At 41.6% G+C, this 23,639-nt stretch overlaps 1 protein-coding gene across 1 annotated transcript in view; it reads left to right on the forward strand.

The window, feature by feature from the left end:
* Window positions 1-23,639, forward strand: part of LOC136885410 (protein takeout) — a 67,134-nt gene that overhangs the window by 32,073 nt on the left and 11,422 nt on the right. The window contains exon 2 of the mRNA XM_067157930.2: window positions 19,363-19,455. Within this exon, the coding sequence (XP_067014031.2) occupies window positions 19,363-19,455 (93 nt within the window). The remainder of the gene's footprint in view (window positions 1-19,362; window positions 19,456-23,639) is intronic.

Consider the following 23,639-nt stretch of genomic DNA (forward strand, 5'->3'; position numbering starts at 1 on the left):
TTTGCTGACAAGATGTAGTGTTTACAGTGCACTATATCTTCTGGTATTGGTTATATCAAATTTGTTACTTTCATTGACCTGTCCCAGTCTCATCCTTGGCTTTGACAATATGAAAGTGACTGAGGTATGAGCGATGCTAGTAATACCATTCCATATGCAGCCAGTCCCTGCTATGAATGGTGTGAAAATATCGTTCATAGGGTCGGTTGTTGCATGCATTTCAGTGGGATTGGCACACTGATATGTCATAGCAACGGCTGGCTCGGTGAGAAAAGCAACGGGAAACTACATCACTCCTCATTTCCCTAGTACGCCTCTTCAGTGACGCCTAGGCTATTTATGACAGCTGTTGGTGGAGTTGCAAAGGATCAAACCAGCCTTCGGGCTGAATACCCAACATACAATAATAATAATAATAATAATAATAATAATAATAATAATAATAATAATAATAATAATAATAATAATAATAATAATAATAATAATAATAATAATACCGTGCCCAGCCAGCTTTCGTGGGGGTCTGGCACCGAATTGAGTAAGCGCTAGACATAACTCCTCGGAAGACACTGGGGTGGGGGGCCTCAACCCCGACACGGCGCGTCCCATATGGCTGATAGGGGATGCTCCTGTAGATATGCAGGACAGGTGTGAATAAGGCCAAGCCAAATAAGCACCCGCGAATCAACTGAGGCAAAAAGGACTGCAGTCAACGGTCTCGACGGCGGAAGAGGATATTTCCCAACGGCTGAGAGAGCGGAAGAACTGGCTCTTCGGCTTACAACCGAAGTTCTAACCACGGACTCCTAAGTAATCGTAAATGATAATTTAGCCGGAAGACACCAAGAGGCACCTCTCGATCTTAACCATCGAGTTGTAACCTTGTGATCATACCAGTATGATCACCCCCTGCATGTATCTTCAACTTGCAACATTGGCATGATGGATAACACGTTATCACAGCAACTACCCCAGGCTCTGGACACACCTAGTCCGGTTTCTCCCGATCATCGGATTCTGGGGGATCGGGAGCATCATGCAGAGAAGAGTCGGAGCTTCTCAAAATCTCTTCGTCCCAAGAAAAAGACCTTCTTAGGTACAATTAATGTCAACACCCTACTGAAAACAGGCAAGCTCAAACAGCTAACGGACACCCTGGATAAGTTCGATATTCAAATCATAGCACTCCAGGAAACGCGCTACCAGGATGAAAACCATTTTGACTCTGAAGAGTACAGGATATTTAAGGGTAAACCTGCCATAAGAATCCATGGGAACTTAACACAACTTGGAACAGCTTTTGCAGTACGAAAAACTATCATCAGTTCTGCACTTGACTTTACATCCCCATCTGAAAGAATCTCAGTACTTACTGTGAAATCTGGCAATAAAGCTTACTCCTTGGTCAATGCCCACGCTCCCACAAACACTGACAATAAGAAAAACCCAGAGAAAGTGGAAGCCTTCTGGGAACTCTTAGAAGAAACCACTAGCAAGATTCCAAAGCACCACGTGAAAATCTTAGTAGGTGATTTTAATGCACAGGTTGGCAGAGAGAGGAAACACAAATGGATTGTTGGTCATCACTCGGCACATTGGAGAACGAACAAGAATGGAGAACGTCTTATAGACTTCTGTAAAACATTTGTCTTAAAACTAATGTCTACGCATTTTGCGAGACCCCCACATAAGAAGAAAACGTGGAAATCACCAAACCCGTTATTGGGCGAATTCCAGATCGATCACGTCGCAATCTCCAGAAAGAATATGTGTGAGATCCAAAATGTTAGAGTACGGAAGGGATTTGTCGACTCGGACCACTACCTAACACAAATCAAAGTGAGATTCCAACCCAACAGATGCAGACCTAAACACAAAAGATCTCTAAGAGTTGATCCAGAATGTCTTCGACAGAACGCCACGACCTTTCTACAAGACATACGAGAGCAAGACCCCAAGGACTGGCCAGGCCTTCGTAAAACACTTCAGACATCAGCCATGAAATTAGGGCAGCCTCCAAGGAAACGCAAACATAGGTGGTGGAACACGACCTGTGATAAAGCCATTGGTGAACGGATGAAAGCATGGAATCAGTGGAATGGACATCAAACAACTAAGAGATGGGAGACCTTCCTAAAAGTTCAGAAAATCTCCTCAAAAATAATCCGCAGGGAGAAACGAGCCTATGACAAAAATAGACTCATGGAAATCGAACAAGATTTCCTTAGAAACAACTCCAGGAATTTCTACAAGACCTTCCGTGAGAATTTATCTAGCTATCAACCACCATCTTTATGTTTCCGTCGAGCAAATGGAACATTAGAAACGAACACCAAAGAGAACTGCACTATTCTAGCTGACTACTTCCGAGACCTCCTCAATTGTGATCCTCCAAAGGAAAGACTGAACTTTGAAAAGCCCATGCCCAACCCCGATTCACAGCCACCGACAATACAGGAAACAGCAGAGATTATACGATCGCTTAAAAATAATAAAGCTCCTGGAGAGGACGGCATCACTGCGGAGATGTGTAAACTTGGAGATGATCTTGTAAGCAAAATTCATGCAATCCTAGTAGAAATATGGGAAACGGAAATGATTCCACAGGATTGGAAGTGTGCATTAATACACCCATTGCACAAGAAAGGTGACAAGGCAGATCCAAACAACTATAGAGGCATATCTCTACTGCCAATCGCATACAAAATCCTTTCCAAAGCTCTCTTGAACCGGTTAGAAAAACAGACAGATCATCTGATTGGCGAGTACCAAGCGGGTTTCAGGAAAGGTCGATCATGTGCAGAACAAATATGGAACTTGAAGACGATATTAAGGATTCGCCGAAGTGCCAGCACGATCGTCACCTTTGTGGATTTTAAGAAGGCGTATGACTCTGTGGACAGACAGACAGTATTTGATACCCTAGAAGAACTCAGAGTGGACAAGAAGACCAGAGCACTTATCCAGCAGACCCTCACAAGTACGACCTCTAAAGTGAAATTCCTTGGAGAAATCTCTGAGCCTTTTGAAATATGTACAGGCGTTCGTCAAGGTGACAGCATCTCCCCTATTCTGTTTAACTTAGTTCTAGACAAAGTTATTAGAGAGTGGGAAAAGGATATCAAGGGTGTGAACATCGGAAATTTGGGAAGCAAGGTCAATGTGAAATGTTTAGCATTTGCTGATGATCTCGCAATCATTACTAAGACCAAGGATGAAACAAGGTATGCCATACAGAGACTACACAATATAGCATCAAAGGCAGGCTTCCAGATATCCTACGAGAAAACCAAGTACATGGAAAATCTACGTCAAAATAGCAAAAGAACTCCGCTAGAGATGGAAAACGGCACAATTTCACAGGTGCCCTCCTTCAAATACCTTGGAGAAATTATACTACCATCAGGATTAGACAGTAGTGCCAATGTAGAAAGAAACACCAAACTACATAAGGCATACAGACTGACGTGGAATTACTACAACAAAAGAGTCATATCGCGTAATGCAAAATTACGACACTACAAGACAGTTGTATTGCCCGAAGCTTTATATGCCTCAGAAACCATATGCTTAGGTGGTCACTCTAAAATTACAGAAATTGAAAAGCAGGAGCGAAAAATTCTCAGGAAAATTTATGGTCCTACGAGAGAAAATGGAATGTGGATTAAGAGGAAAACAGTGGACCTCTACTCCTTCACCGACAGGTTTACTGATGCTGTACGGAAAAGGCGCCTTAATTTCTATGGCCATATCTACAGAATGAACAGCGACAGACTAACTAAAAGATTATTCAAAGTAATCAACTCAAAGAAGGTCAAAATAAAATGGCTAGAAGAAACTAAGGCGGACCTCCAAGAAATAAATATTACAGACGACATCATGGAAAATCGTGGAGCTTTTAGAACCAAAGTAGCTAATCATAAATTTAGGGAGAAACCAAAAAAGACAACTGGTAGGAAGTGGTCGACAGAACGCAAGATGCAACACAGTGCATTCATGAAGAGATTTTGGGAGGATAAGAAGGCACAAACCATCAAACCAACTATCAAGTTCAAACGCGCTCTATGAATGGGCATAACGAAGGAATAATAATAATAATAATAATAATAATAATAATAATAATAATAATAATAATAATAATAATAATAATAATGTTATTTCATTTATATCCCACTAACTACTTTGACGATTTTCGGAGACGCCGAGATGCCGGAATTTAGTCCCGCCGGAGTTCTTCTACGTTCCAGTAAATTTACCGACACGAGGTTGACGTATTTGAACACCTTTAAATACCACCACCGGACTAAGCCAGGATGGAACCTGCCAAGTGGGGGTCAGAAGGCCAGTGCCTCGACCGTCTGAGCTAACACAGTCCGGCGGCCAGAAATTTAAGGCCGTGTATACTTCCTGAGGATGCGTGATTTCTTTCTTCCGTGTCATATGTACTCGAAGCCATACCGTCCGGGTGGGAAGCCAACAACAAAGCCACTGCGCTATCATGCCTCTCATTACATTAATTATATTATTATTCTTATTCTGCTTCTTATTATTATTACTATTATTGTACCGCGAGTGTACATCCGAACCGTTCATTTAAATCAAGCGCCTTGTGAAATGACATCTTACACTTAAAACTTTAAACAACTAGAGCAAGAAGTTTGGACGTTGGTCAATAGATGTCGCTACTAAAGTGATAAAGTAATTTTGTATTCCTAGGTTTACTACACTGAGTTGATTATCTTTTGGTTTTGGTATGTTAAAGTTGTCAATACTTCTATCTCTTCCCGCCAACTTGTGATACTGGCCAATCCAAAATTTCCTGCATTTAATTTTCAACCAGTAAGCGTTTTCTTCTACATATTTAATTATCCAATAAAAATGTATGGGTGTGTCGGGCTTTAGTCCAGATCTCTCTTGAACCTTCCTCTCGGGTTATAAAAGCTGGCAATGTTTTCGAGCTACATTGTCTTCTTGATCGTCCAGTTACTGAGTGTGTGTTAATAGTGGAGGCGGGGGCGTTTCGCCCTTCATCGAGCAGTTCAGCCCTATAAGGTAATGGCAGCCATTTAATAACTAGGTGATAGCTAGAGGGGAAGGTTTTGTATCTTCAATAATGTAATCTTAAATTTCCCATCTTCTAAAATGTAACTTTCTACTGTAAATTTCAAACAGCGTAAACGCACTTAGCTTAAATTCGGGAATAGACTAGTGTGACACCCTCTCGAGTTGCCTATCAACTTGACTTCGAAGTGACTATGATTTTGTAAACGTTTTCTGTCTGTAACTTAAATTTTCTCCATCCAGTCACCTCAGTAGTATAGGATTAGCCTCTGTAACACCGGACAGTGAGCCCAAGTAGGGTTTCAACCTTCTAAGTGTCAGTTCCAAGGAGAGCAAGTGTCTGCCTTCGCATCACTTTGATTTTTGGGCCAGTAACTTTTACCTGTGTTTTTTTTTCTTCTTCCCAGCAAGGCCCGGGGTAGTATGAGTATTCGGTACTCATGGAAAACTTAGTTATTTCTGTTAAGTGGTTAAAGTGTTGAGAGTTTAAGACAGTGCATTCTGTTTGAACGATTAAATGTAGGTTGTGCCTCGAGAGGCCTGGAACATGTAAATTTCAGCGAGCAAAGAGGCTCGGGTTGTAATATTGTAAGTAGAGCCCGGATTTTTATGCAAGTATAGGCTACCTTCACAACGTCTATGCTATGGGGTTTGCATAAACATTAGGGGTACGGCCCCATCAGAACCCCTATCATCTATGTTACTCTTGTTACATTATGGAAGAGCGGGTGGCCGACACTTCCTACTAACCAAATAATTAGTTTGCTATTTAACCTGTTACTGCATAAAAATCCGGGCTTTAATTATAAGCTTTGGAGCGTAGTCTCCTAAATATTCATAAAGCATAGACGCTCTCTCTATTTTTATATAGGTGTTAGTAAATTCTGTAAACGAAATTGGGAGACCTAACACCTGATATCTCTTACCTTGTGTTTAAACTTCTGTACCTGAACTATTCTACCGTCGCTGAACGACTTGTTTATTAATAGTTTCCAGTTGTTAATAAGAAAAAAAAAGAGAGAGGAAGAAAGAAATATAACTTTAATTTTAAACCTTTTATTTAATCTTTTGATTGTAGTAGATAGACCCATTCATACCCGCACCTTCCTTCACCTATGTGATCCACAAAATCATGGTAACAATGACATTATTATTATTATTATTATTATTATTATTATTATTATTATTATTATTATTATTATTATTATTATTATTATTATTATTATTATTATTCCGACTGACAAAAAGGATTTTCAGCTTCTTCAGCCTAAGGAAGACGGAACCAAAATGGTTTCGGGAAGTAAGGACCGACCTGGCCAGGATAGGAGGAGAAAAAGAGGACGTACTGGACAGAAACAAATTTAGACAAAAAGTGAAGGAGTTGAAGGGTTTCCAGGAGACTGGGGAAGAACTTGTGAAGAAGAAGAAGAAGAAGAAGAAGAAGAAGAAGAAGAAGAGAACCTACACAGAAGAACAGAAGAAAGAAGTCAGTGCAAGGATGAAGAAGTACTGGCAGAATGTGAAGTCAGGACTGGTGAAAAATAACGTAAAGACTGTAAAACGTGGTCCATAGATGGCCGGAACGATAATAAATAAATAAATAAATTATTATTATTATTATTATTATTATTATTATTATTAATAGCCCACCTGGTGGCCATGGTCATTAAGGCATCAGATCCAGGATGGCCGGACACCGAGGTTAGCCAGTTCTAATTCTGTAGATGGAAAAATATTTCACCAATAGAATGATGACCGGCAGGGAAGGAGAGCTGATGTGGTATACAATTTCTAATAACTAGAATGCGTTCCAAAAGCCTGGATTCAAATCCAAACCTCTCTGCAGTGTTCATAAGGAGTGAGGGCATGTGATGCTGTTGATGGTGATTCGTCCGTTGGATTGAGACGTTAAGCCTTGAACAGACCTTGAGTGCTATTCGACAAGAGTAGGCTATGTGCCGGCACCGGGTTTCACCCTCTCTTCTTACTATCATATATCATATCAATAACACCTCTGATGAGGTTGACGTTAGGACTGCCGAGATCGATAGCTGCAGTCGCTTAAGTACGGTCAGTGTCCAGTATTCGGGAGATTTTGGGTTCGAACCCCACTGTTGGCAGCCCTGAAGATGATTTTCCATGGTTTTCCTATTTTCATACAAGGGAAATGCTAGGGCTGTACCTTAATTAAGACCACGGCCGCTTCCTTTCCACTCCTAGCACTTTCCTATCCCATCGTCTCCATAAGACCTATCTACGTCTGTGTGACGTAAAGTAACTTGTAAAAAAAAAGAATTAAGGACGATAGAACGGGTATCCTGTTACAAAACTCGCTGCGAAGATTCGTCTTACTTCATACGCCACATCGTAAAGAAACAGTTAGACATACATAAATTCTTCTTCTTCATTTCTTCGAACAACCCTTTTGAGAGTAGGAAAAATCAACTTCGGTTACTGGTCTTTGCATTTAAATTTCTTAGGCTATATTCAACCGCCATCCATTCGTCATGGCCCCGTTGGCTGGCATGTGATGCCCATGACCTACTACGGTGTAGTAAGATGCAGGCAGGCGCCACAGTTAAGCAATTGCGGTTGCCAAATCATGTAGCGACTTCATTTCTGGTAGAGGTAGTTGGATTCTTGAAGGGCGAAAATTTGCTAGAAGTTAAAAGGATACGATTTATTAATTTAGAGCTAAGCATACATTATTATAGTATCACAGTTACGTTCTTCCAATGCTCTCATACAATTCAGAGTTTCTTTTCAGTTGCTTTTACCACCCCTATCCACTTAAAATGCCTTGATATTGTCTCGATATGTGCAGTCGCTCTCAACATCGTCCGTAACATATCTCTACGCGCATTTCCCACACGTTGGATGATGTATAATTGTGTCTCATCCAGTATTCTCGATTTTTAAAAGGGTGGACACTTTCACCATTCAGCAAAACAACAACTACTACAACTACAGCAACAAATAATAATAATAATAATAATAATAATAATAATAATAATAATAATAATAATAATAATAATAAATATCCTTCTCTGTGGCGTAGTGGTTAGTGTGATTAGCTGCCACCTCCGGAGGTCCGGGTTCGATTCCCGGCTCTGCCACGAAATTTGACAAGTGGTACGAGGGCTGGAACGGGGTCCAGTCAGCCTCGGGAGGTCAAATGAGTAGAGGTGGGTTCGATTCATACCTCAGCCATCCTGGAAGTGGTTTTCCGTGGTTTCCCACTTCTCCTCCAGGCAAATGCCGGGATGGTACCTAACTTAAGGCCACGGCTGCTTCCTTCCCACTTCCTTGTCTATCCCTTCCAATCTTCCCATCTCCCACAAGGCCTCTGTTCAGCATACCAGGTGAGGAAGCTTGAGCGAGGTACTGGTCCTCCTCCCCAGTTGTATCCTCCGACCCAGAGTCTGAAGCTCCAGGACATTGCCCTTGAGGCGGTAGAGGTGGGATCCCTCGCTGAGTCCGAGGGAAAAACCTACCCTGCAGGGTAAACAGATTACGATACGATACGAATAATAATAATAATAATAATAATAATAATAATATCGAAAATTTAGGCTCGCCAACAAGATCTTCAGAACAACAGTTAGAGGGAAAGCCTCCAAGAAGAAATGGATTACCGCACCTAAATTTGACCTAGATGAATTAGAAATTCCACTAAACACCATAGAGGATGGATCACTATGCGGGGTGACTTCCGAGTGTCCTGCACCAGCTAGAAGAACACACGGACCACGAGACAGAGTAGACGAACCTGGTACCTAGCCAGACGATGAAAGCTTTCTGGGCCAAGAAGAAACAGAAGTCTCATGTTAAGAATGATAACAAGCCTTATGATCCCATGCTTAAACTAGAAGAAGAAGAACTGTCCGACTCGTTGGCTGAATGGCCAGCGTACTGGTCCAGAGGGTCCCGGGTTCGATTCCCGGTCGGGTCGGGGATTTTAACCTTAATTGGTTAATTCCAATGGCCCGGGGGCTGGGTGTTTGTGCTGTCCCCAACATCCCTGCAACTCACACACCACACATAACACTATCCTCCACCACAACAACACGCAGTTACCTACACATTGCAGATGCCGCCCACCCTCATCGGAGGGTCTGCCTTACAAGGGCTGCACTCGGCTAGAAATAGCCACACGAAATTATTATTATTATCAAATAACTATTTAGAATCGCTACTGCTGACAATTTACAGTTTAGGAAATTCAGGTGTTGTTGAAGGGATCTCTGACGGAGTGGTGGTGGTGGTGATTTATTGTTTGAAGAGGAATTACAACTCGTCAAACATCCTCTATTAACACTTTGAAAAATGAAGGTATCGACCAAAGAAAGACTTGGGCCACGAAGGGCGTGAAAATGAAATACCTAATACCATCAGGGTCGGAAAGGAACAAGAGTTGACCAAGGGAGGTCGGATTAAGTAGATGAAAGTGAGGAGCCTGGCATAAGTAAGTGGAAGCAATGCCAGGACTCAGCTGAGGGCCCCGTGGTCACCAACCCACGGCCCCAAGTTCTGAGCCCCTGGGGCTCATTTTAGTCGCTTCTTACGACCGCCCCCACCCACAGGGGTTCTCTGACAGAGCTAGTTGGGTTATTCCACAGTCGTGCTGTAGAAATGATGAGTGAACTGGGGAAGAAAAAGGCTAGGACTATGACGACGAATAGTAAGAAAAATAACAACCTAGATATTTACAATATATAAGTAATAATAATAACAACGTAAACGTTTCCACCTTTTCAATACTAAAATATATTCACAAAATTATAAATTACAGGGTACTAGTTTCGACCCATCTAGGGGTCATCATCAGCCGTATTGGAGCAAAGATCACTTTTGGCGAAATCCTAAGATATTTACAGTTGCGAAATAAGTGTTTTAAAGGGAAAATAATTGGCGTTAGGCAGTCACTATCGTAACTGCCGCAGGGTTTTGAGGGTTTTTGTAGACGTACTTATTAGGAATTAAACACAAATATTATGTGCATAGTAAATTGTACTCAGTAAAACGTGGTACACTTGGAATGTGGGTAATAACTCGGTGTTGTATGGGTCTGTGATATGAGAAACAAGAGACGTAATTTCAGAGTTCGGGAGTAATATTACAAGTAAAAGTAAGACTGACCACGATGTATTCACAACGACAGCTCTTGAGTCAACACAGTGCCATCTTATAACAAAGTATGCATTTGACGTGAATCTTTCTTTTCCATTGTTAAATTTGTTATTCTATGCAACTAAGCACGATGTATTCACAACGATAGCTCTTAAGTCATCACAGTGCCATCTTATAACAGAGTATGCATTTGACGTGAATCTTTCTTTTCCATTGTTAAATTTGTTATTCTATGCAACTAAGCACGATGTATTCACAACGATAGCTCTTAAGTCATCACAGTGCCATCTTATAACAGAGTATGCATTTGACCTGAATCTTTCTTTTCCATTGTTAAATTTGTTATTCTATGCAACTGAGCACGATGTATTCATAACGACAGCTCTTGAGTCATCACAGTGCCATCTTATAACAGAGTATGCATTTGACCTGAATCATTCTTTTACATTATTAAATTTGTTATTCTATGCAACTGAGCACGATGTATTCACAACGACAGCGCTTGAGTCAACACAGTGCCATCTTATAACAGAGTATGCATTTGACCTGAATCATTCTTTTCCATTATTAAATTTGTTATTCTATGCAACTGAGCACGATGTATTCATAACGACAGCGCTTGAGTCAACACAGTGCCATCTTATAACAGAGTATGCATTTGACCTGAATCTTTCTTTTCCATTATTAAATTTGTTATTATATACAACTGAGCACGATGTATTCACAACGATAGCTCTTAAGTCATCACGGCGCCATCTTATAACAGAGTATGCGTATGATCTCACATATTTAGCACAAATATTGCCTTACTACGTTTCAGATTTTCATTTTTTCTTTTGCAACACGCAGCCTCCTCTTTTATATGTCAGCTGACACATTAAATTCAACCGTAAGTTAAATAATATCGGCGATATGCACGTTCAACCGAAACACTAAAAGCGTCTTACAAGTTTTTTTCCCCCCATATACTCGTCGAGGAATACAAGTCTATGTTAAAAGGAGTTAGTACTTCTAATTTTTATAACATAACTACACCTTCTTTTGATATACAAGATATAGAGATTACTTTTTAATTACTTTGACAACATACAAAATACGAGTCTTCGCCTGAAGAAACAACATACAGTATGATTACCCACAAGGACGCTCAAACACGTTTATTGCAAACATCATTATCTTGACCCCTCCATCGTCCATTCCCCACTACGTTACAAAATTTAGGCGTTCTTGTGCTGGAAGAGTTCGTTCTTATAAACTCACTTGCTTCCAGTTCACCGTGACACTCTTTTAAGTACAGCAACACTCCGCACAGCGGCTACATCAGTTCTTTTAAAAGAGTGTAATCATGGGCCCGGAACGCGCTGTAGCTGTGCTTTTGTTTGTAATAAGCATCGCAACTATTGGAGACCAAGTAGAACTACGTAAGTGTTTAAAGAAAAATAGTTTCTTCTTCTCATTTGTGTAAGTTACTACACCTTCTTTTGGCGCGACAGTTTTTTTTTTTTCGCTGATTAAAGAGGTCAATGCCGCTACAAAACCGCTCTACTCGTAAGATTGGCTTCACTCCATCTGTCTGGATCTGACAGGATTTTCATTAATTTTTGACCGATATAAGATGTTCGATACTATTACTGACAATGATAATAAGCGTTACCTGATCCTTTAACGATTAAGAGGTGGGGGGTCCCGCAGGGCTATGTTATTGGACCATTGTTTTCTTATATATATATGTGAAGATCTGGAATCACAGGAAAGGATTTTTGAGGATGATGTTTTACTGTAAACAGTAGTAAACGACATGCATGGAAACTTTAAACAATGTTGTGAGATGCACAGCAGTCAGTGATATGAATTCAAATGGGATGAAAAGTCAAGTTGTAAGTTTCACCAAGGGGCGAAGAATTCTCAGTTTTAATTATTGTGTTGATGGGGTGGTAGTACCACATGGGGAACATCTAGGTCTTAATATAAGGAATGATCTTCATTGGGGGCCGATGACCTTACATGTTAGGCCCCTTTTACCAATTTATTTGCAATAATTTAAGAAAAGGCTAGGAAAACAAGAGGGAGGGAATCTGCCACCTGGGCGACTGCCCTATATGCAGATCATTAGTGATTGATTGATTGATTGATTGATTGATTAAACAAGCATCATCATTATTACGATCTTCATTGAAGTAATCATTGAAAGTTCCTTTTGGGGATCTTTTTTTTTTCTTTTTTTTTTTTTTGCTATTTGCTTTACTTCGCACCGACACAGATATGTCTTATGGGGACGATGGGATAGGAAAGGCCTAGGAAGTGGAAGGAAGCGGCCGTGGCCTTAATCAAGGTACAGCCCCGGCATTTGCCTGGTGTGAAAATGGGAAACCGCGGAAAACCATCTTCAGGGCTGCTGACAGTAGGGCTCGAACCCACTATCTCCCGATTACTGGACACTGGCCGCACTTTAGCGATTGCAGCTATCGAGCTCGGTAAAGGGGATCATTGTAAGTACCTAGGTGTTAATATAAGGAAAGATCTTCATTGGGTTAATCACATAAATATGATTGCAAATAAAGGGTACAGGTCTTTGCATATGGTTATGAGGGTATTTAGGGGTTGTAGTAAGGATGTAAAGGAGAGAGCATATAAGTCTCTGGTAAGACCCCAACTAGAGTATGGTTCCAGTGTAGGGGACCCTCACCAGGATTACTTGATTCAAGAATGGAAAAGCAATTCCAAAGAAAAGCAGCTCGATCTGTTCTGGTAATTTCCGACAAAAAGTTTGGGCTTTGAAGACTTGGGAGAAAGGAGACGAGCTGCTTGACTAAATGGTATGTTCCTAGATGCCAATGGAGAGATGGCGTGGAATGACATCAGTAGACGAATAAGTTTGAGTGGTGTCTTTAAATGTAGGAAAGATCACAATGTGGAAATGAAGCTGGAATTTAAGAGGACACATTGGGACAAATGTTCGTTTATAGGAAGGGAAATTAGGGATTGGAATAACTTACCAAGGGAGATGTTCAATGAATTTTCAGTTTCTTTGTAATCATTTAAGGAAAGGCTAGGAAAACAACATGTAGGGAATCTGCCACTTGGGCGACTGCCCCAAATGCAGATCAGTAGTGGTTGATTGATTGATTGATTGATTGATTGATTGATTGATTGATTGCTGAACAAGCAATCGTGATCGATCTTCATTGGGGTAATCATATTAACGAGGTAGTTAAGAAAGGTTACAGATATCTTTACATGGTTATGAGATTATTTAGGGGTTGTAGTAAGGACATGACCAATAGAAATGAATAGTGCGATGACTCCCTCTGAATCACATGCTAACATGTTCTCTATCGCCTGCAGCGCTGCTGTCGATATTAAGGCCATGTAGGCGCGCTTTATGACGGCTTAAAGAGGAAGTGCGTAAATAGTTTCTGGTATTTTTCGGTAGTTTTATACGCGCAAAATATCTGGTGTTAACTTTTCATGAACTGAAAAGTGAGAAATATTAAGTATTTGAAAAGTAGGACGTATACTTATGCATACGCTTCAATTTACTACCGCATGAGAATATGTCAACAACTTGCTATGTCCCGGGTTACAAGTCGGGTTGCGATAAACAGTCAGGTGAAAAACTTATTTTTTCACCCCAAATGATCCCAAACCGGGCGAGTTGGCCGTGCGCGTAGAGGCGCGCGGCTGTGAGCTTGCATCCGGGAGATAGTAGGTTCGAATCCCACTATCGGTAGCCCTGAAGATGGTTTTCCGTGGTTTCCCATTTTCACACCAGGTAAATGCTGGGGCTGTACCTTAATTAAGGCCACGGCCGCTTCCTTCCAACTCCTAGGCCTTTCCTATCCCATCGTCGCCATAAGACCTATCTGTGTCGGTGCGACGTAAAGCCCCTAGCAAAAAAAAAAAAAAAAATGATCCCAATCTGTTCTCCAAGTGTTCGAAGGCTACTCCACGACAAGATCTGCCTTTGAGTCATGAAAGTGGAATCTGTGATCTGCATTTTACTAACGAACGTATACAAAACTGTGACAGTTTTATTATTACATGGTGAAAAAATTGAAATTTCAAGACAGATGATGATGGTGGTGGTGGTGATTATTGTTTTAAGAGGAAGTACAACTAGGCAACCATCCTCTATATAACACTAATCAGAGAGAAAAACTGGAAGGGGTCCGACACTTCGTAAAAAGAAGGTATCGGCCAAAGGAAGACAAGGGCCACGAAGGGCGTGAAAATGAAAGACTCCCTAGCCCTCGCAAACCTAATAGCGTCGGGGTCGGAAAAGAACAAGAGTTGACCAAGGGATGTCGGATAGGATAGATGGAGGTGAGGAGCCTGGCACAAGTAAGTAGAAGCAATGCCAGGACTCAGCTGAGGGCTTTCAAGACAGAAGCGTACACTGGATCCCATAGCAGTCCCACGTTGTATTCATCTTGAAACATCACAGTAAAAAAAAGGGTGTACATATCAACGCCAATGTTCCTTCTACTCATAATTATTCCATACTGCACTCCTCTAGTTTTAGCTCTGCATGCTCTAGTGCCAGGGATAACACAAAATTAGTGCTGATAATAAGCACGAATTCATCTTAAAAAGAGAATTAAGCATCTCCAGAGGAAGTTCCTGGTAAGATTCATCATTAAGCCGAGCTCATTAACATATAAATTAAGGAGGCACTGATTTAGGCAGGTAATCATAATTAATTAATTCATTCATACATTCATGTAAGGATATAACCGAGGTAGGACGGGCCTATCCCAATCGAATGGGTAGAGTGACTACAAATGCAACAGAGAAAGAAGAAAGAGAGGGGGACACAGGGGGAGCGGGATTTCCGCTTACGTGTGCCTTGCAGAAATTAGGGAATGGTGAGAAATTAGTGTTTGACAGCTATTAGATCAGGTGGGGGTCTTCCGTTTGGGCCTCAAGAGAACGGGCCGGGCGTGTTATCCCTGGGAAGGTTGCTCCTTTTCTCACCAGGGGGTGGATAACACGACCGGACAGTAGTTATGCATAAATCCATCCATGCATTTATTCAGCGAATCGAATGCTCTCTCCACAGTTGGTGGCTATCCGTGACTGGGAGAGAAGTGTTCATACATTCATTCATTCATGCATGCATGCATGACAATTCAATTCAGTCATGGAATCATTCATTATCAACTCATTGAGGCATTCATATGTCCATATGTATAATGTTTGTGAATATGGAAAGAACTCTGTATAGACTTATGGCAAATAAATAAATAAATAAATAAATAAATAAATAAATAAATAAATAAATAAATAAATAAATAAATAAATAAATAAATAAATAAATAAATAAATAAATAAATAAATAAATAAATAAATAAATAAATAAATAAATAAATAAATAAATAAATAAATAAACAAATAAATAAATAAATTAACAAACAAATAAATAAATAAATTAACAAATAAATAAATAAATAAATAAATAAATAAATAAATAAATAAATAAATAAATAAATAAATAAATAAATAAATAAATAAATAAATAAATAAATAAATAAGTACTTATGCAAGAATTAGAGTGTATGACAATAACGAGGTTTAATGTGTTTACTGCTATATATTTCGCAGCATGTAGGCCTTCACTAAACAGCCGAAATTTTTAAAGGTTATAAATGATAATTGCTACAGAGTTTGATATGCAGGCGTTTACGTAATGAATTACAGAAAGAACACGTAGCGCAACTAAGCACAAACGTTTCAGATATTGATTACCTTACTGACGAACCAATTTCTGAAGTAATGTACTTATGTCATTATTATCTGTAAAATACTTCCTACCTATTTTTCACAGATTACTTTCAAAACATGAAACACTATGTCTTAATTTGCATCAAACATACATAGCACATGAACACAGTCTTGAAGCAGCACAGTGATGAATACATGATTTCAAATAATGTATTTAAACAACACATTCCGAATTAAATCACATCAATTCCCATTTAGAAACACATGTTCAGAGACAGCTCATCCCAATCTATCTACATCAACGCCGCGTAGTGAAGGAACATATCAACCAGCATAACTCGTCACACTATATATTTCTATTCGTCCTGGTAAGGATGTAAGGAACAAGGCGTATAAGTCTCTGGTAAGACCGCAGTATATGAGACCCTCATCAGGACTACTCGATATGAAAACTGGGAAAAAATTCAATGAAAAGCAGCACGATGAGTTCTGTGTGATTTCCGACAAAGGAGTAGTGTTACTAAAATGTTGCATACTATTGGCTGGGAAGACTTCGGAGTAAGGAGACGAGATGCTCGACTATGTGCTATGTTTCGAGCTGTCAGTGGTGAGATGGCGTGGAAAGTAGAAGAATAAGCTTGAGTGAACCTCTTAAAAGCAGGAAAGAGCATAATAAGAAGATAAAGTTGGAAGTCAAGATGACAGGTTGGGGAAGATAATAATTTATGGGACGAGGAGGAAGGGATTGGAATAAATGATCAATGGAAATGATTTGATATATTTCCAAGTTCGTTGAAAATATTTAAGCAAAATCTAGGTAAAAATTGTAATTAAATGTAGATATGAGGTAAACAATTGATACGGAATCTTCCACCTGGGCGACAGTCCTAAATACAGTTAAATGATTCTTGATCAATAATAATAATAATAATAATAATAATAATAATAATAATAATAATAATAATAATAATAATAATAATAATAATAATAATAAGGACTGAGTTGCTCAGACGGTTGAGGCGCACGCCTTCCGACCCCAACTTGGCAGGTTCGATCCTGGCTCAGTCCGGTGGTATTTGAATACGTCAGCCTCGTGTCGGTAGATTTACTGGCACGCAAAAGAACTCCAGTGGGACTAAATTTCGGCACCTCGGCGTCTCCGAAAACCATAGTTAGTGAGACGTAAAGCCAATAACAGTATTATTAATAAAAACTATTACACGAGATAATAGAAATATATCCCCTCGAAATAACCATGAAGACAGTCTCCTCTGGCTGCTGAGAGAGTTTGTGACCTTGTATTCGGGAGATAGTGGGTTCAAATCCCATTTTCCGCCGTCCTGAAGATTGTGTTCCACAGTTTTCCATTTTAAGACCAGGTAATTGTAGGACCTGTACCACGGCCGCTTCCTTCCCGCCCCTAGCCCTTTTCTAACCAATCGTCGCCATAAAACCTATCTGTGTGAGTGAGACAAAATATCTTCTCTAGTTTCAAGGTGGGTAATTACAAGAGATTTACCACCGTCTTGACCCCGCACATGAAATTCTTTCCAGACCAGTTTGTAGGCACGTCGCCGTAAGAAGTAGTGGTCATACCGGTTATTTACTCCTTGCTCTGATCTTGGGATGGATGTCAAGGTTCATGTCTGATCAGTGAAGTCATGAACCTCTCTCTGTTGGTGAAGAGTCCTGTGCTGGATCATTAATAATGGTGTTGTTTGAGTCATCAGTCCATAGACTGGTTTGATGCAGTTGTCCATGCCACCCTATCCGGTGCTAATCTTTTCATTTCTACGTAAGTAGTGCATCCTACATCTGCTCTAATCTGTTTGTCATATTCATACCTTGGTCTTTAGCTGGAAGAAAAGTAAGTGTGAGGGCCTAGAATACAGAAAGCTCATAAAACTGATCAAGAATAACATTACATTGACCATTGTTGTGTTGTGATTTTTCTCTTCTGCTGCCACTCATCTCCTATAGATGGGAATAGAGCCTGCCTGAGGAAAGGAGCTAGGGAGTTAGATAATTTTGCGTAATCTATATGATTTTCCCACCAACGACGGTTACTGCAGCTAGTGTTCGATAAATTTCCAAATTTTTCGTAAACTTTTTAAGAAAAAGCTTGGTATACAACTGATAGGGAATCTGCCAGCTAGGCGATAGCCCTAATTGGAGATTATTGATTGATTGATTGATTGATTGATTGATTGATTGATTGATTGTCTCTGCTCATACTGAGTCAATAAAATCGCGAGCTATGCGTACCTTAGGCATTCTTTACAGGTTCACTGAAATAAAGGATATTACCGCCTTAAAATTATACAACGCTCTGTCTTCCACCGTCTCCCCACCCTTGGTAGCTGACATATTCACACCCTTCGCATCCTTCAAGCAAAACATTAAGATTCTTTTTTTTTTTTTTTTTTTTTGCTAGGGGCTTTACGTCGCACCGACACAGATAGGTCTTATGGCGACGATGGGATAGGAAAGGCCTGGGAGTTGGAAGGAAGCGGCCGTGGCCTTAATTAAGGTACAGCCCCAGCATTTGCCTGGTGTGAAAATGGGAAACCACGGAAAACCATTTTCAGGGCTGCCGATAGTGGGATTCGAACCTACTATCTCCCGGATGCAAGCTCACAGCCGCGCGCCTCTACGCGCACGGCCAACTCGCCCGGTAAAGATTCTTTTGAAGTCCTCTCCAGGTTTCCATTTTTTCCGTCCTTTCAACTCACGACCTTTGTTTTTCCTAACTGTATAATCCACACTTGCCAGTTATCGTCACCATTCTTGTTACATTGTAATTGTTGTTGACTTACTCTCGATACTTAATACTGTTGTTTATACTGATTGTTACTTTATTATACTAATTTTAAAATATGATATATTATTGGTGTAAAATGGCCCTCCATTGGCTATATCTAATAATTAATTAATTCATTAAATAAATATTGTAAATAAATTGATTAATGGCTCCATGGCTAAATGGTGAGCGTGCTGCCTTTGGTCACAGGGGTCCCGGGTTCGGTTCCCGGCAGGGTCGGGCATTTTAACCATCATTGGTTAATTTCACTGGCGCAGGGGCTGGGTGTATGTGTTGTCTTCATCACGACGCGCAAGTCGCCTACGGGTGTCAAATCAAAAGACTTGCATCTGGCGAGCCAAAATTGTCCTCGGACACTCCCGGCACTAAAAGCCATACGCCATTTCATTTCATTTCAATTGATTGATTCGTAAAAAAATGTTGGGAAACTGTGTTCCTGGATAGTCTGTAGAAGTGTTAATTACCTTCTAAATGAAATCATTGGAAAGGGAAACTTCATTGGATCCTTACCGTAGCCCATCTTGCAATCGCCTCTCCTAAGAGATATTTCTGGAGGATTTCGCTCTAACGAGTGACAGAGAAAAATTACTTTCACCTTGTCTGACCTACATTTTCTTGTCTATTTCCAGCTTCCTTCATCAAGGCGTGCCACAGAAGTGACCCTAACTTTAAGGCATGTGCCCTCAAGAGTGCCCGGGAGACATTACCGAACGTGTTTGATGGTAAGTACTCGTTCTGATTGTTAATGCATTCGGGACTATTATACAGTGTAGGTCAAACGTTTAGCATCCCATTCAAATAGCAACCCCTCTGTCCTCTCAGATGTCGCTACAGCCTAGATGCCCACCAAACGACCGCTGCTCAGGACAAATGCCTGCTGATTACGTGATGACGTGTGGTCTGCACGCCGAATCATCTCGGCCGTTATTCTTAGCTTTCTAGACTGGGACCGCTGTCTCATATAGCTCCTCAATTGTAATCAAGTGCCTCATGTAAAAGCTCAGTGCATTTTTCTCTGATTTACTGAGAACTCAACGAATTTCCAGACAGTCTGGTTTGCCGCATGTTCAAAGTTTAACCACAGGAAAACAAAGGTTAACTTTCTTTCTTAATCTGTTTTAACATCCCTCCGACTCAGCGAGGGATTACACCTCTCGGCCTCAAGGGCAGTATCTTGGAGCGTGAGACTTTGGGATATGACTGGGAAGGAGCACCAGTACCTCCCCCAGGCGACCTCACATACTATGCTGAACAGGAGCCTTGTTCGGGGATGCGAAGATTGGAAGCAATAGACAAGGAAGGGGGAAGGAAGTGGCTATGGCCTTAAGTTAGGTACCATCCCGGCATTTGCCTGGAGGAGAAGTGGGAAACCACGGAAAAATGCCTAAGGATGGGAATCGAACTCCTTCTACTGAGTTGATCTCCCAAGGCTAAATGGACCTCCTCGTACAACGTTTCAAATTGCATGGCAGAGCCGGGAGTCGAAACCGGGCCTCCGGACTGGTAGCCATTCCAAAGGTGTAGTCTGATATAGTGCTAATTATGTCATTGAACAGAGTGTCGATTTTCTTTGTGTGAGCAGTATTAAGCCATAGTGGACTGCAATAGTCAGCTGCTGGGTAAACTAAAGCAAGAGCTGTTGTTCTTAAGGTAGAAGCAGTTGTACCCCAGACTTTGTTTAAGTAGGATGTTGTTACGGGTTTTGACTTTTACAGATGTTCTGTTGTGATGTTCTATACCCACTGTGGGTGGGGGACGCAGACTAAGATTACACCCACGGTATCCCCTGCCTGTCGTGGGAGGTGACTAAAGGGGGCGACCAAGGGATGAAGACATTAGAGCCATGATAATACTTGTGATTTGTACCATTACGTGTGGAACAGCATGGGTCGACGATGTTGTTGAGTCATCAGTCCATAGACTGGTTTGATGCAGCTCTCCATGCCACCCTATCCTGTGCTAACCTTTTCATTTCTACGTAACTATTGCATCCTACATCTGCTCTAATCTGCTTGTCATATTCATACCTTGGTCTACCCCTACCGTTCTTACCCCCTACACTTCCTTCAAAAACCAACTGAACAAGTCCTGGGTGTCTTAAGATGTGTCCTATCATTCTATCTCTTCTTCTCGTCAAATTTAGCCAAATCGATCTCCTCTCACCAATTCGATTCAGTATCTCTTCATTCGTGATTCCATCTATCCATCTCACCTTCAGCATTCTTCTGTAACACCACATTTCAAAAGCTTCTATTCTCTTTGTTTCTGAGCCAGTTATCGTCCATGTTTCACTTCCATACAATGCCACGCTCCACACAAAAGTCTTCAAAAAATCTTTCTAATTCTGATATCAATGTTTGAAGTGAGCAAATTTCTTTTCTTAAGAAAGCTCTTCCTTGCTTGTGCTAGCCTCCATTTTATGTCCTCCTTACTTCTGCCATCGTTGGTTATTTTACTACCCAAGTAACAATATTCATCTACTTCCTTTAAGACTTCGTTTCCTAATCTAATATTTCCTACATCACCTGCCTTCGTTCGTCTGCACTCCATTACTTTTGTTTTGGACTTATTTATTTTCATCTTGTACTCCTTACCTAAGACTTCATCTATACCATTCAGCAACTTCTCGAGATCTTCTGCAGTCTCAGATAAAATAACAATATCATCGGCAAATCTCAAGGTCGACGATACTTGCAGTTAGTACCTTTTTTATTCAATTGGCTTTACGTCGCACCGACAGGTCTTATGGCGACGATGGGATAGGAAAGGGCCAGGAGTGGGAAGGAAGCGGTCGTGGCCTTAATTAAGCATTTGCCTGGTGTGAAAATGGGAAAGTACGGAAAACCATCTCAGGGCTGCCGACAGTGGGGTTCGAACCGACTACCTCCCTGATGCAAGCTTACAGCTGCGCGCCCCTAACCGCACGGCCAACTCGCCCGGTACGACTAGTACCACCTGCGAGAAGAGCCATGGGTCTACGTTACATAGGAGCAGTGCCTTTATGCGCCAAACACTACGGGTCTGGACATTGTTTGTGATAGTGGCCATCCTGTGTACTGTGTTCAGAATGAGTCTGCGTTAGCTATGAATAGTAGCAGTTTATGGGAAGCACTATGGGTCTACGTTGCCTGTACCGTAATTAGTGCCACTATGTGAGAAACACCACGGGTTTGTGTTGCCGTAATATGTGATACACCGTGGGTCTATACTGCCTATGATTAGAACCACTATGTGATGAACACCATGGGTCTGCCTTGCTTGTGAGTAGTGTTAGGGGTGTGTTACCTGTGTCTGGTGTCATTGTGTGTGACAAACCATGGGTCTACATTTCCTGTGATTAGAACCACTATAAGAGGCACAACATGGTTCTGCTTTCTTCTTCTTCTTCTTCTTCTTAATCGGCTTACTCTCCAGGGTCGGTTTTTCCCTCGGACTGAGCGAGGGATCCCACCTCTACCACCTCAAGGGCAGTGTCCTGGAGCTTCAGACTCTGGGTCGGGGGATACAACTGGGGAGGAGAGTACCTCGCCCAGGCGGCCTCACCTGCTATGCTGAACAGGGGCGTTGCGGGGGGATGGGAAGATGGGAAGGGATAGACAAGGAAGAGGGAAGGAAGTGGCCGTGACCTTAAGTTAGGTACCATCCTGGCATTTGCCTGGAGGAGAAGTGAGAAACCACGGAAAACCTCTTCCAGGATGGCTGAGATGGGAATCGAATCTAACTCTACTCAGTTGACCGCCCGAGGCTGAGTGGACCCCGTTCCATCGCTCGTACCACTTTTCAAATTTCGTGGTAGAGCCGGGAATCGAACCCGGCCTTAGGGGGTGGCAGCTAATTACACCACAGAGGCGGACATGGTTCTGCTTTACCATTGATTAGTACAGTTATGAGAGGGCGGCGACCTGGATTTTGGACACCTTTAGACAAGAAGCATCATCCCAGTAATTAAGACACTGTGAATTGGATCCACTGATTGTTGTTTTTTTTTTTCACGATCATTTTTCGACATCATTCGTTCTATATTCTAAGTTTCTTCTTCTTAATCTGTTTACCCTCCAGGGTCGGTTTTTCCTTCGGACTCAGCGAGGGATCCCTCCTCTACCGCCTCAAGGGCAGTGTCCTGGAGCTCCAGACTCTGGGTCGGGGGTACAACTGGGGAGGATGACCAGTACCTCGCCCAGGAGACCTCACCTGCTATGCTGAACAGGGGCCTTGCGGGGGGATGGGAAGATGGGAAGGGATAGACAAGGAAGAGGGAAGGAAGTGGCCGTGACCTTAAGTTAGGTACCATCCTGGCATTTGCCTGGAGGACAAGTGAGAAACCACGGAAAACCTCTTCCAGGATGGCTGAGATGGGAATCGAATCTAACTCTACTCAGTTGACCGCCCGAGGCTGAGTGGACCCCGTTCCAGCCCTCGTACCACTTTTTCAAATTTCGTGGCAGAGCCGGAAATCGAACCCGGACCTCCGGGGGTAGCAGCTAATCACGCTAACCACTACACCACAGAGGCGGACTTATATTCTAGTCACTGGATACATTTTGAAGTTTTAATTTCTGTCAGCTCGTACCATTAGGAGCCGATGACCTAGCTGTTAGGCCCGTTTAAGCGACAAACATAATGAAACATCATCGGATTTTCTCTATAGGTCAATGATCGTTCCAATACAATGCCTAGATATCGTATTTTGGATGGGGATTGAACTTCAGTAGCTGTCCAATGAATTGTACTTGAGGGGTGTAAGTTACTTGCCGGCCCCGTGGTGTAGGGGTAGCGCGCCTGCCTCTTACCCGGAGGCCCCGGGTTCGATTCCCGGATTTTCACCTGGACCTGAGGGCTGGTTCGAGATTCACTCAGCCTACGTCATTAGAACTGAGGAGCTATCTGACGGTGAGATGGCGGCTCC

This window comes from Anabrus simplex, chromosome 14 (assembly GCF_040414725.1).
Source record: "Anabrus simplex isolate iqAnaSimp1 chromosome 14, ASM4041472v1, whole genome shotgun sequence".
Classification (NCBI taxonomy): Eukaryota; Metazoa; Arthropoda; class Insecta; order Orthoptera; family Tettigoniidae; genus Anabrus; species Anabrus simplex.